This window comes from Xyrauchen texanus, chromosome 11 (genome assembly GCF_025860055.1).
Source record: "Xyrauchen texanus isolate HMW12.3.18 chromosome 11, RBS_HiC_50CHRs, whole genome shotgun sequence".
In the NCBI taxonomy this organism is placed as follows: Eukaryota; Metazoa; Chordata; class Actinopteri; order Cypriniformes; family Catostomidae; genus Xyrauchen; species Xyrauchen texanus.
The window spans coordinates 31993630-32010415 of record NC_068286.1 but is presented as its reverse complement, the minus strand read 5'-3'; the positions used below and the strand labels follow the sequence as shown (position 1 = coordinate 32010415).

Sequence of the window (16786 nt, the reverse complement as noted above, 5' to 3'; positions counted from 1 at the left end):
ACCAGCTTTGGACTACAGAGAAGTGGTTGCTAGTGTGAAAATAAAATGGTCTGGGCTAAGCCCCGGATGTCCTTCAATGCTGGAAACGCCTCTGTCTGTAAGCAGTTCCTTTGAACTCGTAGCTTGGTCCAATCAACTGAATTTGCCACAGGTGGACTCCAGTCAAAGTGTAGAAACATCTCTAAGATAGACATCTCTGATCCAGAGAAATGTGATGCACCTGAGCTAAATTTCAAGAGTCATAGCAAAGGGTCTGAATACTTATGTAAATGTGATATTTCAGTTTTTTCTTTTTAATACATTTGCAAAGTTTTCAAAAATTAGGTTTTTGCTTTGTCGTTATTTGGTATGGAGTGTAGATTGATGTGAAAAAAAATATATAAAATATTTTGTGAAGGGGTCTGAATACTTTCTGAATGCACTGTATATACCAAATATCTGCTGATTTATCAGGCACTGTTATATATCGTTCAACCACTAGTAACAATTTACATTTTTTAAATGGAGAATTCTCATCAACCCATTTTGGAGGAGTGACATCAGAATTTACAAACAAACAATTATTAAAAATGTTGGTGATATGATGTAAACTATTACAAGTACATTTACTGCATTTACTTCTTTTTGATTTTATATGATTTTTTTTTTTCTTCAAACATTAGTGTGACAAGGAGGACAAGCGCTGCCAGGCCACGAGGATGCACGCCCTGCACTGACTTGTCGTATTCAGCTGGGACGGGTATAAAGACTAGCCGGAGGCACCAGTTCGAGAGAGAGACACACACATTGCCGCTGTGTGTGTGCGTGTCTGAGTGTTTTATGTTATGTTTCAGTTTATTTATATCGTTAAAAGTTTACGTTGACTGCTCAGCCGGTTCCCTTGTCCTCCTTTCCCTTAAGCAGAGACTTTTCCCATTAGACTGGTGCCGAAACCCGGGAAGGAGGAGGGATGCGCTGTTGTAGAGTCTTGCTGTCCACTGGGAGTCAAAGGAGTCACTGCTGGCTGCTGGGATTCGGAGGAACCAAGGACGTGGAGCAGCCATGACCATCCACCAGGGGATGGAGGACTCACTGCAGTCCGCCAGTGGAGGAGCGGCTGTTGTCCACCAGAGGACAGAAGAGTGGCTGAGGACCAGGCGACGGCATGTCCGGGGACCGGCGAGCAAGTTTTTCTCTCTCTCCTCTCTCTCTGTCTCTTCCCCTCACTCTTTCCCTCTCCCCTCTCCCTCCCCTCATCTCTCCCAGGGCTCCAAAGAGGCAGAGAAGACCTGCCGGCAGAAGGACGGCCAGAGGGGCAACTCCTCCCCTCCAGGAAGGGAGTACATCACGCCAGAGGTTTCCTCAGCCTGAATCGGGCGGTGGAGGAGTGTGACAAGGAGGAGGGCCTGGCCGGGCCTGAATTGTCCTAATCAGCAGGGAGGGGGATAAAGATGAGCCAGAGGCACCAGTTCGAGAGAGAGACACACATAGCCACTGTGTGTGTGAGAGTGTCTGTGTGTTTTATGTTATGTTTCAGTTTCTTTATACCATTCAAATTTACGTTGAATGCTCAGCCGATTCCCGCCTCCTCCTTTCCCTTAAGCAGAGACTTTTCCTGTTACAATTAGCAAGACCTCTTTCAAAAGCATTTGCCAACAAAACTACACAATGACCCAAATCTATCAATTTTTCTCTAGGAAATCTGAAATATACAATCTGGAATATCTCTTGACAACCAAGTACGACACGAGTAATGCAATTTTCTTAAATAATGACTGCAGACTGAAAGCTTCCTGAGTGTTGATTAGATTTGAGTACCTCATAAAAGCCTCGTACGAGACTCTCAGTCTGCTGGACGACTCCTCTCTCTATACGCCATTTCACCATGCGCTCAATGTACTCTTTCTTATTCTTCTCTGACACAGGGATGTTCGCACCACCCGGCTTCAGCTCCCGCTCTGTGATCTAACATAAATACACACTTTTAGAACCGTTTCATGTGTGCTTAACATTATTTTTAAAAACTTTAAAGCAACATAATGTGAAATAAATTTTTTTTTTTTGCAAAAAAGTTTGATGTTCTTAGTAGATATTTCTCTAACACTGACAATGTACAACTCTTTAGAAACCAAGCTAAAACCAGGTAATTCATAAATCATATAGTCTATGATGTTACGAAACTTGCAGTATGACTGCCCATATTTTCATATTAACATATTTGAACTCTGATTAACAACAGTGTGACAGTGTTGTTTTGTGGAGGTAATTTACATACTGTATATAAAAGTATATGTAATTGGTTTTATACAGTACAATACATAAAAAGCCTGTTTAATTGTAGGTGTCAGAGAAAGTGGAAAATGTTAAATCATAAATTTTGGCACAAGAAGCCTGGACTAACATTACAAATGGAGACTCACTGACCTGTCCGAAGACTTCCTCGTTGACAGTGAAAGTAAGGTCCAGCGTGTCCTCGATGTCATTGTCCTTCATCCACTGAAGACTTTGATGGAACTCTTCGTCCAGATACTCTAAATCACTCAGCTCACACAGACTACACACACGCAGACCAACGACAAGACACAAAATCATATTTTTTGGGTGAAAAGTGTTGTTCTAGCACACTTACATTTCTTCACGTTGGGTAAAAAATGTCAATTATAATCTTAAAATGTTTAATTGAAAATTAATACAACAGAGTTAAACATATTGAATTAAACTCCTTAATTATGTAAAAAAATCTACTAAAAGCTCTTTTTTTTGCCACTTTAATTTACAGTAGCTGGGTTTCCTTCAAAATGTTTTACATTTTTTTATGCACGTTTCTAAAAAAAAATAATTACGAAAATGCTAAACATTGTGTGTTTCCATCAACTGTGTTATGCACATTATCTTGAGGGAGCCCACTTCGTGACATGCAGCAGCTGAACGACCTCCTTGCTTTGGGGAGGATAGCATTTGCTGTTATAGAGCAACTAAACATTACGTTATTAAATGCAACCAGGATATGTTGCAGAATAGAAGTGCAATAGCTCATATAACAAGGGCTCAAACGGCTATTACCATACTCCCCCTGCCTCTATATACTGTGCCTAAGATCAACCGCGTTCAAAACAGTTCTCACGGATTGTGAGGGCCCACTTTAACAACGAGCTGTGGGTGAAACAATTCCGACTAAGCAGGGCTATGTTTCAAGAATTTTAACAATATTGAAATTGAAGAAATCTTAGAAATCCAGAAAAGGAGTGGAAACAATTGACCTAATGTTCATAACACGTCATCAATTATGCAAATAAACAGTTTCCATCCCCTAAATGCTCATTTGTAACTATTCGAAAATTGTTTCAGAGCACGTTTTAATCAATAGGCCATGGCTCTAAAAAAAATAAATAAAATTAAATCCTAAAAATTGCTACAAGAAGAAATACTTTAAGTGTTAAAACTTGTTATGTTTTCGGTATTTTCCATTGTGACTGTGACTCACATTCGCAGTAGACCTTTGTAGAAGGGTCGTGTGAAGAAGGCATCCAGCAGGTATTGGTGGATGAGAGCAAGACCAAGTATACGCCCACTAAAGCGAAACCTGAGAACACAACATAATAAAAAAAAAAACATTCAATACAGAGCAAAATTCGTCCTAGTTTGGTTGAATGTTTCATTAAAAGATATCGCATAGACACAGTTCATGTGTTTAGGCCCAGGCACGGGCCAAAGTCTGGCCAAAAAATTAGTTTTTGAGTTTGTTTCAGTTGTTTTTAACAGCTCTCAAGAGCATACTTTTAGGAAAACTTTTTACTGGCTGCTAAACACATTCTTACTGCCATTGGTCCAAGTCATCAGTAGGTGTGACCTGGAGCTCCACCTACTTAGAAGCCAACAGCTAATTCCTGTTCTTTCAAGATCAGTCAACATCTTGTCAACAGTAACCAGCGTGCAGAGTTATTAGCGAGCTGGTGCAAATTTATCAACATCTGTACAATTATTAACATAGAAACGTAGTGATTTTTTGTTTAATAAATCTACAAAAGAAATCAATTCTACTCAAATACTCAAAAGTGCCCATTCACTCATGTGCCATCTGCAGCTGAAAGCCATTCACACATCTAATCATCAGTCTTTTGTCTGTATTTTACCCATTTATACTCTTTTATACACCCATCTTTGCAGTAGTACCAGTATCATCATAAATGACAATAACAGAGTGTAATCGGTGCATATAATGGCAGCTATAAAATGTTCACGCATTAGCGCCATAAATGCAAAAGGTAAACATTAGACATTAAACATTATCTACTGCACATATATAACTTTAATTCATCAGCTACTTTTCCAGATCTCGTGTGAATTCTACTCAAAGAATTAGCATGACACATTTTAATGCCAATTGGTTTATGTTTTACATGTCTTGAGAGGTCTCGTATTAAAATGTTCCTCTAAATGCCTCCCACAGTGGTGTGGCTGGTGTCAGAATGTTCGCAAATATGTCATTGCTCAGCTGTTGCAAACTTCATATTGGCTATGAGCAAAGAATGAAGAAGCATGTTGCTGTGAGTGTGCCGGGGCCTTAATACCGTCTAAATATACATTTTAATGATAATATCATATTGAAAAACGCATTCAAGGTTCACATGCGGCCAAGAAACTGTAACTAAAGTCTGCACTTACCACTCATGATGGTTGTCGACGAAGGCAGACATGGGGCTGATCTGGACGGTGTAGGTGTCATTGGCTGAATACTCAAACAGACCATAGTATGGGTTAAAAAGCTCCCGAGACACCAGAAAGAAAAACTCTCGTGATGGGCCACTGTAATCCAGTCTGAACAGGAGAATGAATGAATGGTGATGATCTAAAAATAAGCTTGAAGTTCTGTTTCAACAAGTCTTAGTAAGATATACTGGATACCTTTGCATCAATAAGGTTAATTTTTAACTCAACACATGAATAGCGTACATAATGGGGCCTAAAACTCATAAAGTCCATTTTATTTCTTTTTCAACAAATGGTTAGTTAAAGAAGGTGCTTAACCTATAGAAAACGTTGAATGTCCACTTCAGGAGGTCAAACTAAATATTATGCCATTTCTTTTTTATGAACACTTTAGGACACGTTTCAATGGCTTTACAAACTCTGATTTGCTTGATTTTGTTCCTTTTATGGCAATAAACATTAAATAAACATCAATATCTTGACAAAATATTTAAAGTAGGTTACCTTGATTTTAAAAAAGGGCTAAAAACATTTGGTAAAAGGGCTGCACACAGAATGTGAGACACCGTTAAATACTGCCTGATCTCATGAACGTTATGTGATCATGGCAACATTTTTGCAAAACGAAATTACATGCCTTATTACACGTTTTTCTAAAGTTTTCCGTGAAATGTCAGGTGAGAGGCGACAAAAGAGATTGAACTAGTGTAGTAATCAGACAAGGTTTTTAGGTTTAAGGTTGTAATGAGTAAAATGTACCACCCAAACTTAAAACTTTAACCAAATCTAACTAATTGTGATCTTAAATCAAATGAAGAAGAAATATACTACAAGAACATCCTACAGACATCCTAACACTAAACCAACATCTAAACCTAACTGATACTGTCCAAAAACAAAATGAGAAATGAAAAGCTCATTTTGCAACAATGTGATTTTGTGTTGCTTCTATGACACTTTCATCTCACGTGCATGATAGCATGCTAGACTGAGCTCGAACCCCAGAATTCTGAGTTCGAAGTCCAACACTATATCAGGTGAGCTACTGCGAAAGCTAATAACATTGGAATAAGTGTGTAAATGTAGGTGGGTCTGTTATACAAATGTTAAAATATATTGTTTTAAATGATGCAGTAAAAGTGTTTTGACATCATAAAGCAGTGTGTGAGTAACAGTGTTTATAAAGGCATAATCAGCCGTTGTACTGTGTTTTGTGTAAAGGTGAATAAAGCGCACAGTTGTTGCAGATTCTCTAGTGTTAATTTGACAAGGAAACTGCAAAAAAACGTAGAAAGCAGCCCATAAAAGTCAGTTTACAAAATATGGTTACAGTAACGTTCATTCCATGAGACTAGGTTAGCAAAATATTATGCTTTAGAAATTCAAATTAGCTAATGACTAAAATCTTTTTTTTTTTTACTAGAATTGAACATCAATTAAACAGATTTTATAAAAATTGCCATTGTATGATTAAATATTTTGCATAAATTTGAGAGGGAACTCTGAGGTTGTACATGCCAAAATCTCAATTTTAAGCGAGGGATTTGCTACTAAAATAAATTTTCTTTTTGAGTATTTTTGTCTTTTTTCCAGTTAAAAATATCTAAACATGCTTAAAACAAGAAAAAACTATACTTGAGAAACAGAATGACATGCAGTAAGATAAGTCTTGTTTTCAGAACAATCTAACAATATTTTGTTGGTTTTATGCTTAAAACAAGTAAAAACTATTTGCCAATGGCGTAAGAAAAATACATTTAAAAATTAAAACAAATTTGTACCCCATTAGTGAATAGTTTTTCTTGTTATAAGCATAAACACTTCATAATTTGTTATATCTCTCTGAAAACAAGACAAAACATCCTGTCATTCTGCTTCTCAAATAATATTTTATTGTTTTAAGAAATTCCAAAATTGTTAAATAATTTTTTTTTCTGAAAAACAAGACAAAAATACTCAGTAAGAAAATTGTTTTTTGCAGTGTACAGACAAATAAAAGCATTTAAAACTAGCTGCTTTCCATGCTAGGATAATTGTTTGTGAGATTATTGTTTATCTACCATCTGTAGTAGTTCTCTCAACAAAAAAACATGGGAATTGTTCCTTGAATGCTCTAACAATAAAAGTAATTAGACACCAAAGAGTACCCTGTTCATAGGAAGTGCCAACTATTCTATATTCACGTATATTTGGAAATGTCAACCAATGGGATGTTTAGTTATCTTTATAAACTGACCCCTCCTCTCCAACAAAGCTGACGTAGAGTTTACTTCTCTGTAGATCTTTGCGAGAGTAGCACATGATTTGATTGAAGGCGTCCTCCAATAGGTGGTCTCTGCGGATTATTAACCTATGACAGGAATAACAAGTCCCCATGTGTGTGAATATTTGCTCATGTATTACAAAACAAAGCTTCAGTATACAGTACAAGTGCTTACTTGACTTTGCCTGGACCCTGTCCGTAGCCTTTAGACTCCAGTTTGCGATAGAAATTCCGAAGTTTGGCTTCAAAGTCTCTTTTGTATGGCGCAGGGGCCCGTGCATTGGCTCGTTGTGTTCCTGAAAGGTAGACAGAATGGTGACAGTACAGGTTAGCTGAAAATAGCTGCAACTTCTATCATCGCAGGAAACATGTTGTCAAATATAGATTATTTGAACAATTCTGGCATTCTTTGGTCTCATTTTCTAAACTTAATGGCCCTAAATTTCTAAAATCTTGCTAATATCTGTATAACTTAATAATGATTTAAAAACTCTTCAAAATAAGAGTCCCTGGTGTATTTCAGGCTTGTTTACAATTAGAAGTCCTGCGTTATGCACCTAATCTTCATTTTTTCTGGTTATTATTGGGATTTTGGTTGCACAACAAACATGCAGCTAGGAATGTATGCATTTTAAACTCTTTCAGCCTCTTTGTCTGTGCCTGTCGCAGTAAGAAAAGACTAAGAAATGTTTTTAACATTCAAAAAATAAATTTTAATAAGATTAATAGGTTATCTGCCTTTTCTATACCTTAGTTATCGGTATCAGCAAAATCCACTATTGATAGAACTCTGTTATGTACTTTAAGCGGCAGTTCAAAAGCTTGAGATTGTGGACTCCAATTGAGCAAAAAAGCAATTGCAGAATTTGCAGAAGCCCCTTTAACCAGTAAAAGGCTCATTTTCACAGTGACTAAAGTCATATCATGCCGAGTTAGACCATAAGTCCCTCTGGCACTGTGAAGTCTGCCACACTCCAAAGAGACTTGTGAAAATCTGAGTGTCAATATGATGACTAAAAACCAATCCTCTGGGATTAACCAAAATCACTGGACTCCAACTACACATCAAAAGCCAAAGAGCAGATTTAATGCTTTGGCAGCTAACTAAAAATACCTAGGAAAGCTGGTCGACTGCATGTCAAGCATTACACTTAACAGAATCGGTGTTTTTTAAGGCTGGTTAGGAGAAGCAAACACATGCTGTGAAATTTCCACTCAGTTCTGTTACTGGTAATGTTGAATTTTTTTTTACTATGTTAGCTAGATGTAATTTGAGGCTTAAAGCGCGGTCACATTTACCTTCGCGTGGTGAAATTCTACAAGCGAAAAACAGTCATCTCAATGGGAATCCGTGCAATGGACTTCTGGTGATGAAATATTTCCCATCACGGATTTCGTGTGGCGTTTCATTGAAATTTGACATGCAAAGTTGCCACGTTGACCAATAGGAAGTTTGGCAGTGACCTCTGTGTGGGCGGTGCTTTGTAAACAGCTACAGTACACTTAATGTTCACAGTGGACAAGGGTATCATTTTAGCTGCAAGTTTCGGTTTAATTTTAAACGGTATTTAAAAAGAGGCTTCTTGGCAATTCGTTTTTTGCTGGTTTTACACACGCTAAACATCCACCTACGCCTTCATTGCCCACGGAATTTCGACATGCAAAGGTAAATGTGACTTTAATCTTTATCATGTACTTTAAAGTTCATGATTTCTATTGCCAGGCACTTTCATCCAAAGCATCTTACAATGCATTCAACATTTATATTTTATTGGCAAGTTTCCTGTGAATCAAACCCATGACCTGGCTGTTGCTAGTGCCATGCTCTACCAGTTGCGCTACAGTTACAAGAAAGTTGCTTTCCCCAAAACTTTAAGCTTATACAATTCTTGTCTTTAGAACTATATTCAGTGCAACATTTTTGACAATTCTGAGATGAGGTTGCATTGATTGTTAATTTAGTACAAATTGAGGATTTATATTAAAAGAATATTCCGAGTTCAAAACAAGTTAAGCTCAATCGACAGCATTTGTGGCATAATGTTGATTACCAAAAAATATAATTTCAAAGCCTTCTTTTCTTTAAAAAAGCAAAAATCGAGGTTACAATGGAAGGGAATGGGGCCAATTTATGGAAGGTTTAAAAGGCAGAAATATGAACCTTATATTTTAAATTATTTTGTCAAAACTTGTGCATTATTTGAACAGTTAAGTTTGTTTAAATTGCTATTTTTATGGTCGTTTTAGGGTTTACAGCATTATGTCGTCATGGCAACGAAGTAGTAAAATTTGTTAGCTAGGTTAGTAAGTAATTTTATCACACTAAAATCATGTTAACACTTATGTTTACAGCATGTCTTGAGGCTTTAATTTTAAAACAGTGAGTATTTTAAAATTTACTGATTGGCCCCATTCACTTCCATTGTAAGTGCCTCACTGTCACCTAGAGTTTTGCTCTTTTTTTTTTAAAGAATGGTAGGGATGAGTCAAAATCACTTTTTTTGTGTTTAACATCATGCTACAAATGCTGTCAAATTCTATTAACTTGCATTGAACCTGGAATACTCCTTTATATATGCAATGTGAAAAATGACATTTATATTTAACTCAGCTTTACGCATTGAAAGAACAATAAGACAAGATGTGGTGCAATTCAAACTGAGAGAAGGAGAGGAATGTTTTAGAGGAGATCATTTTCACATGAGATAGAGAAGAACTGACCGGGAGAGTTCTGAGGGGAAGAGACTGGAGATCCACGCGGTGATTGACAGTAGCTGGGGTGCAGTAAGGACTGAGGTGGCACATACGACATTACTTCCTCCTCAAACAAGCTACAAGTGAAAAAGTGAGAAAATGAGAGTTTTAGTAAACTAAAAAGAAGGTGGACTCAAACATTCGCAGGAGAAACTCATGTTCTTAATCAGTATATCTAAACATCTTAACATAAATTCACCTGAGAATTTTTTTTTGCAAGATATTAGGATTTTAATCCTTCTCTGTTTTTAGAGGACATACTATATCTTGAATATACTGTAAGTGTATTGTGTCCTGTTCATCTGCATATCTTCACGTGTTTTAAAGCATGATATTCAAAAAAAAAAATATTATTTAATTTCTTATTTTCAACAGCCATTTGTGTAGTGTAAATGTCACTGTAATTATCAAAGAGCTACCTGAGCAAAATCACTAAGTCTGCATCACTGGACAGTCGAGCTAAACCAGATGCTCCTTCATTACGAATAAACTGCACCTTCTCCCTGTGGAGAATTAACACAGTGTCAAAAATGAAAGACAGGCACTATAAGATATATAATAATAAAATAATAGAAAATAATAAGGACATAGAGAACCATTTAAATTTCTTATAATTATTATACTCATTAGTATAATGTCAGTGTGTTAATGTCTTTTTTTGCCCACCTGAGTGCATGATTCCTAATGAGCTCAGGCTGTTTTTCCTGTAGGATCTCAAATATGTTCGACTGCCGCAAAAATGCCACAATTTTCTCATTATAGGCTACAAAGAAAAAGGAACGAACCAGTTAGTCACTGTCAAATAAAGACATATAATAATAAAACATTTTTTTTTTAAATAGAACACATATGTTAATTACATACAATTAAAATTTGAGGCACCACTTTAAAAAATATATAAATAAACATAAAAAATAAGTAATACAAATAAATAAAAAATGAACCACACAAACTAATCTAAATCTGTCTGAACAAGACTTACTGACTGTATTTGCTAAATGAATTTAAGTAGTTTGAAATGACTCACCAACAGGAATTAAATCTTGACAATGGTTGCGATTGGCTGTGATGGTGTTGGAGGGGCGGGGCAGTACAGCGGGTCCAGCGTGTCGAGGGTCATCACCCACCTGAGCACAAACAAAACAGGGAATGATGATTATTTGTCACACAAGAAGAGACCTATTGACTGCACAGATACTATATTAAGTGTGTATCAGCAAAGATAAAGGCCTTTATATTTATTTCTCTAGCGGAAATTCATTTTAATGAATGTTGACATGTAAGAGACTGATTATGTACAGGAGTTAAATTGGGATTCGGAGGTGGGGGAACCCTAAAATCGGGTGATATCGCAATCATGCCACCTGCCCATGTATTTGATAAACATTTAATAAAATATATTTTATTTAAAAAAAAATGGGTGTCTAATCTGGATTACATAGAATACATTTCTTTCTTTCAAATGAATACATTTTACTGGGATAATGATTTTTCTATCATTATTTATGTATCATGTAATTCATCAAATTAATTGTGAAAAATTACAGAATATTTGTTTTAGTGTTTTACATCTGATGACAAAAATGATATCCAATGTATTTTATACATTTTATAAAAAATCAAATGACAGCTGGGACAAGTTACCACCCTTCTTTGGAGGGTCATCTTAAAGAACATGCTAAACTTGGGCCTAAATCGAATTATGTTATAATTTAAAAGTAAATGCACTTTGTTCTTAATGGGGAGAACAGACACCTTCTACACAACTTCATTTTACTCAAATTGTTATTCTGATAGTATAAATTGAAATGAAAATATTTGCATTAAATTATAAAAGAGTTGAAAATTCTTCACTGTGACCTGAAGATGCATTTTCACTTGTGAATCCCACTATATATTTGCTAGATTTTTTTTCTCTCATCTTTTTTCATGAGCACTTGACCATACAGTCACTAAAAAAAAAAGAAATGTTGTATTCATCCTCTTTTTGTAAGTCGCTTTGGATAGAAGCATCTGCCAAATTAATAAATGTAAATGTAAATGAATGGGGGAAAATTTCACTTGCTAAATTTAACAAGCTTGTGTCATCAATGCCCAAATGCTTAATAAGTGTTATTAGAAGAAATGATGATGTTACACAGTGGTAAACACTCGAATGTCCCAACCTTTTTGGAGTGTGCTGCAATCATGGGATTTGAAAAATGATTAAATTAGCAAGGTAAAATATCAAATAATATGTTGCTGTAGTGTCTTCAATATACCACAGGGTGTACAGAATTTACAAATCACTCCATTTTGATGTTATTAGCATTTTCTAAACTGTCCCAACATTTTCAGAATTTGGGGGTTTCTATACAGATAAAACTGAATGTCTCATAGGCAAATGTTCCCATAAACAGTGAATTATTATGGCTTTTAAGAAGGGCTTTTAAGAACATGCTTTGAATGCTTTTGCATAATTCAGCACATATCTGATCCGTTGTAAGTATACTATAAAGATGAAAGATTCATTAAGGGTCCTTTGCCTTTCTGATGGTTCTTTTGCTCAAGCCGGGTGGTTTGTAAAACTTACTTCCCTGGCCTTTATTCCCTGGATGTTTATATAAGCAGGAGAGGTTTTTAATTAAGCAAGTTCATTTGCATTTTCATGTTATGAATACACAGATGATTTAAAGATATAGGATTTAAAGTGGAATAATATTTAGGCACAAAATGTTTACATGCATTCACATATGGCCCTCTGACAAACACACTTACACAGGAGATGACACCGGTGCATGCTAGGAGACCAATGCTATGAAATTAATCAGCACATCTAAGGAGCCCTGAGAGAGCAATCTGTTCTCCACACGAGCACAACGTGAGAGAATATTTGATATCCTAATGAAACCCTGCTGAGACAATTTAGCAAATTCAAGATTTGAGAGAAACGGCTAAATGTAAATAGCTTGGCTTTTTATTATTGGTTGAATATAGGCTTACATTATGATTAATCTAAACAAGATTTGTATGTTTTCTGAAAAAACTTTCCTTTATAGTTGAATTACAGCTAAAGATTCCTTTCTCACTCTAAATTATTTTTGATAAACCTTTTTATTATTATTTAACAAGTTCAACCCATTTGCCATGGTGATTGTTATGAACTAAAGGGGTGGAGCCTTATTTCAAATTTCAGGCTTCTGATTGCACTGTAAAGGGCGTGTGGGCAGGTGAATTGGAAGGCTCACCAGGCGTCGGTTGCTCACCTCCCCTGCGCTGTGACTGCGCTGGCGGCTGAGGTGCTGGTGGTGGGCGAGGAGGCTGCTGGGTCGGGCGCTCTGCAGCGGCAGTCGCGGGTCTGTGAAGGTGGTCGCCCTACAGTTATGATCCACGAAAAAAGGCTGAGGAGGAGACACAATAATGAGATTCAAACACAATCCCAGCTCCATGTTTTTTAAGCATAAATTATCTTATGTCATTTTATTTGTATTTATTTTTTTCCCTCTTTTTCTCCCCAATTTGGAAGGCCCAAATCCCAATGCAATCTAAGTATTGTGGTGGCGTAGCGTCTCGCCTCAATCTGGGTGGCAGAGGATGAATCTCAGTTGCCTCCGTGTCTGAGATCGTCAATCTGCGCATCTTATCACATGGCTGGTTGAGCGTGTTACCACGGAGACAGAGCGTGTGGAGGCTTACCACTATTCTCCGCGGCATCCACGCACAACTCACCACGCGCCCCACGGACAGTGAACAACATCATAGCAACCACGTGGAGGTTACCACATGTCACTCTACCCTCCCTAGCAACCGGGCCAATTTTGTTGCTTAGGAGACCTGGCTGGAGTGACTGGGATTCGAACTCATGTCTCCAGGGGGGATAGTCAGCCTCTTTACCTGCTGAGCTACCAAGGCCCCCTGTCATTTTATTTCTTTAGTAAATTGCACAAGACTAGAATGTTAAAAATGAGTGCAGAGGTAATGGATGCAGACCTTGCCCGTGTGGTCGTGTTTCATCTCCCAGCCCCGCGGGAGCTCTAGCTGTTTGTTGGTGAACATGTTAAGGAAGGCCACCAGGTCGCGGTTGTGCTGGTAGCGCTCAAAGTGATGCGCGTCCCGTCGCACTTTACTGATCATGTGCTTCAGACATGTGTTGCTTGTAAACATACAGTAGGCACTCTAAGAAACGAGAGAACAAACATCCAGAGTGTTTAATTCAATTGCCTGAGGTATAGTTTGTATTTCAACTAAGTCACTTTAATTTGTATAGGGCTTTTGACAACACATATAGCTTCAAAGCAGCTTTACAGAAAATTATGCTGTACTGTCTGATAATCTTCATTGAGCAGTTAAATGAAAAATGTAATTGAAAAATATGCCTTAAAAATTATTGGTCTTTAGGCCAGTTCCCCTCTGGATATATAGTAAGAATATAATGCCAATATTAGTTATCTATGTGTAATACAAGTCATGTATTAATTGAGTAAACAGAGTAGATTTTGGTGGGTAATGTTTAAAACTAGTGCTTGATTCATATTCGATTCATATTTTTTAATCGTGATTAATCGCGAAACAAAGCCTTCCACAGTATAAAGATTGAAATGCACTAAAATAGCACCAATTCAAGCCACGTTCACGATTCCTGTAAGGGTGTCAAAGGTAGTCTCAATCACCGCTTTGAACTCTATGTGAAAAGCACTTTCAGACAAAACATATCATTCTGCATTTTGGTGATAGTTAAGACTTGACATGTTTCTGTGGTAAATAAAATGCGCCTTGCATAGACTGAAAAATACTTGATTTCTGTCACAGGTCCCATCTGGGCTTGTTTTGTACATCAACTAGTATTTAATCAGTAACACAAATTTACTGTTGTGTGTTTTTTGTGGTGTGTGTATCAGTGTAATGACTCCGGGCGGACGCATCACAAAGGTTCCGCTGTTCAAACCAGTGTTCATGCTGTATTTTTGCACAGCTCCCTGGAATACTTGATTCTGATTGGTTAATGTCACCATCCAGCGGTCCGAAATTGCTCTGTAACAACCATACATCAAGTTATCAGACCGCTCATCCATGTTCTGCATGCCATCTCTCCTGCTTTTCAGATCACGGTGCGATCTCTACAAGCAAGCTAATAAAATAATTTCAACTCAAATCAATGTTTTATGTCCATTTTGTTTTTTGACAAGTAGTCTTGTAATAGGTTGAATAATGAGCAGTCAAACGGTCATTTACACAAAATAAACACCAACAGAATTCTGATGCAAACCAGAGGTTGATTTCAGCTGTTTAGCGATTTCTTTATACATTCTCAAATTACATAATTTCAAAGCAAATCAATATTATAGGTCCACGTACACTTCACATCAGGGTCCTGATCACCCTGTCAGGTATATTGTGCGATAACAACAGGCTGACCATACATTATCCCTTACTTATTAACGCATTAAACATTTTTAATTAATCGCATGCGTAAACGCGTTAATTTTGACAGCTCTATTTAAAACTAAAGGTTATTGATGAATCTGCAAGATTAATAATTAAGTGTCTTTGAAGTCTATACTGAAGTGCATGTAGTGCATGTGTCCTTTGTTTTTGGCTGATAAAAGATTTAGTTTGCAGTAATTTAGTATTAAATGTAGTTAAATTAAGTTTCCAAACTTAAAGAAGGTTTTTATGGTTGGAATTCCACTTTTTAACTCTAAAACAGGAACGCATATAAAAGGTACATTTAAAAATTAATTGCTATTTTTCAACACACTGGGACCCACAAAATACTTTTACATGTTTGTTTGTTTTTTCTAAAATATTTCTTTTATTTTCAATTTTATAGCTTGTATAAATCATAAAAAATAACATTGAAAAGATAGGAGCATTTGCTTCGAGGTCAGCTGCCTTTTCAAAAAATGCTGCCTTTTCACATTTAGATAAAGATTGAGTTGATGTCAAACTTAATGTACAAATTTGCATGTCCTCAGTAATTGCAGGGACCCCCTATTCAATATTTTTTAACAAAAAATTGACAGACTAACTCATTGCTCCTCTTCCCAGCCTCTTAAATGTTTGTATACTCCAGGATACAAAAACCTTTTAAGGGATAACAAAGATAACTAATTACTAGTGTTGTGGGTAATGTGCATTACATTGTCAGGCTACTGCAAATAGCAAATAATGCAATATACTGTAATACTCAATATTTAATACATTGAATTACTTTATGAAGGACTGAAGCAATAATAGTAATAAATGTTATGTTCCCCAACAACAACAAAAATTGGTGAAAGAATCTTATTTTTATGGGATTATTTACCACATATCTCCATCAAAAGACTGGAAATAAATATGGCTTTAGAGTTAGATAGATATATCAGATAATTAATTTGTGCCGATGGTTGCTTTTTTATCAGTTATCTGCAAAAATCAATGCTGACAGTTGCTTAGAGTTTTAGTTTTTTTTCCTTTTGTGTTTCTAAAGTCTTTCTGTCAGAGATGGAATACATTCATTTTTTATCCTCACTTCAATGCATATTTAGTTTTTTTGATTAGACAAGCATAAGGGCATGCAAAGAAAAATCCAACTATATAGAAATGTGCCCCGTCAGCACATATGTTGTGTCTCCAACTTCATATCTTGTGAATAATGAAAAATGTTATGACCTATAATATTTATATAAATGGTTATTATTGATATTTTGGTTGCACAATAAACTGCATCTGGGATTTTATTAATTTTGGACATTCTCTCTGTGTCTGTGCCCGTCATAATAAGGAAAGACTAAGAATCTTTTCTTCATTATTGTCTTTTCCACCACCTTATGGGGCTTTTCCACTGCACGGTACAGCTCGACTCTGCTCAATATTTGGGGGTATTCCACTGTGGATAGTACATGGTACCTGGTACTTTTTTAGTACTCCCTCGGTCGAGGTTCCAAGCGAGCCGCACCGATATTAAATGTGACGTCAAAATCCTGCAGATCACTGATTAGTCAGAGAGAATATTCACTACCGGCGTTACTGGATTTGCGACACGGGACATCAACCCGCTAGTTGCAACAGCGATAGCAGTATCATTTGTTCATGTGACTTTCGAATTGTAAAAAGAAA

The 16786-nt window shown here is 36.5% G+C and overlaps 1 protein-coding gene across 2 annotated transcripts in view; it reads right to left on the bottom strand.

The window, feature by feature from the left end:
* The window catches only part of LOC127651217 (E3 ubiquitin-protein ligase HECW2-like), a 59959-nt gene that overhangs the window by 14165 nt on the left and 29008 nt on the right, over nucleotides 1-16786 (bottom strand). The window contains exons 14-25 of one of the 2 annotated variants that reach the window (XM_052136949.1): nucleotides 13676-13861; nucleotides 12934-13086; nucleotides 10734-10833; nucleotides 10373-10469; nucleotides 10126-10209; nucleotides 9674-9783; nucleotides 7128-7248; nucleotides 6926-7039; nucleotides 4645-4797; nucleotides 3464-3562; nucleotides 2404-2533; nucleotides 1798-1944 (exon numbers count right to left, since the gene is read on the bottom strand). In XM_052136949.1, the coding sequence (XP_051992909.1) occupies nucleotides 1798-1944; nucleotides 2404-2533; nucleotides 3464-3562; nucleotides 4645-4797; nucleotides 6926-7039; nucleotides 7128-7248; nucleotides 9674-9783; nucleotides 10126-10209; nucleotides 10373-10469; nucleotides 10734-10833; nucleotides 12934-13086; nucleotides 13676-13861 (1494 nt within the window). The remainder of the gene's footprint in view (nucleotides 1-1797; nucleotides 1945-2403; nucleotides 2534-3463; nucleotides 3563-4644; nucleotides 4798-6925; nucleotides 7040-7127; nucleotides 7249-9673; nucleotides 9784-10125; nucleotides 10210-10372; nucleotides 10470-10733; nucleotides 10834-12933; nucleotides 13087-13675; nucleotides 13862-16786) is intronic. The other variant, XM_052136950.1, reaches the window with a different exon arrangement.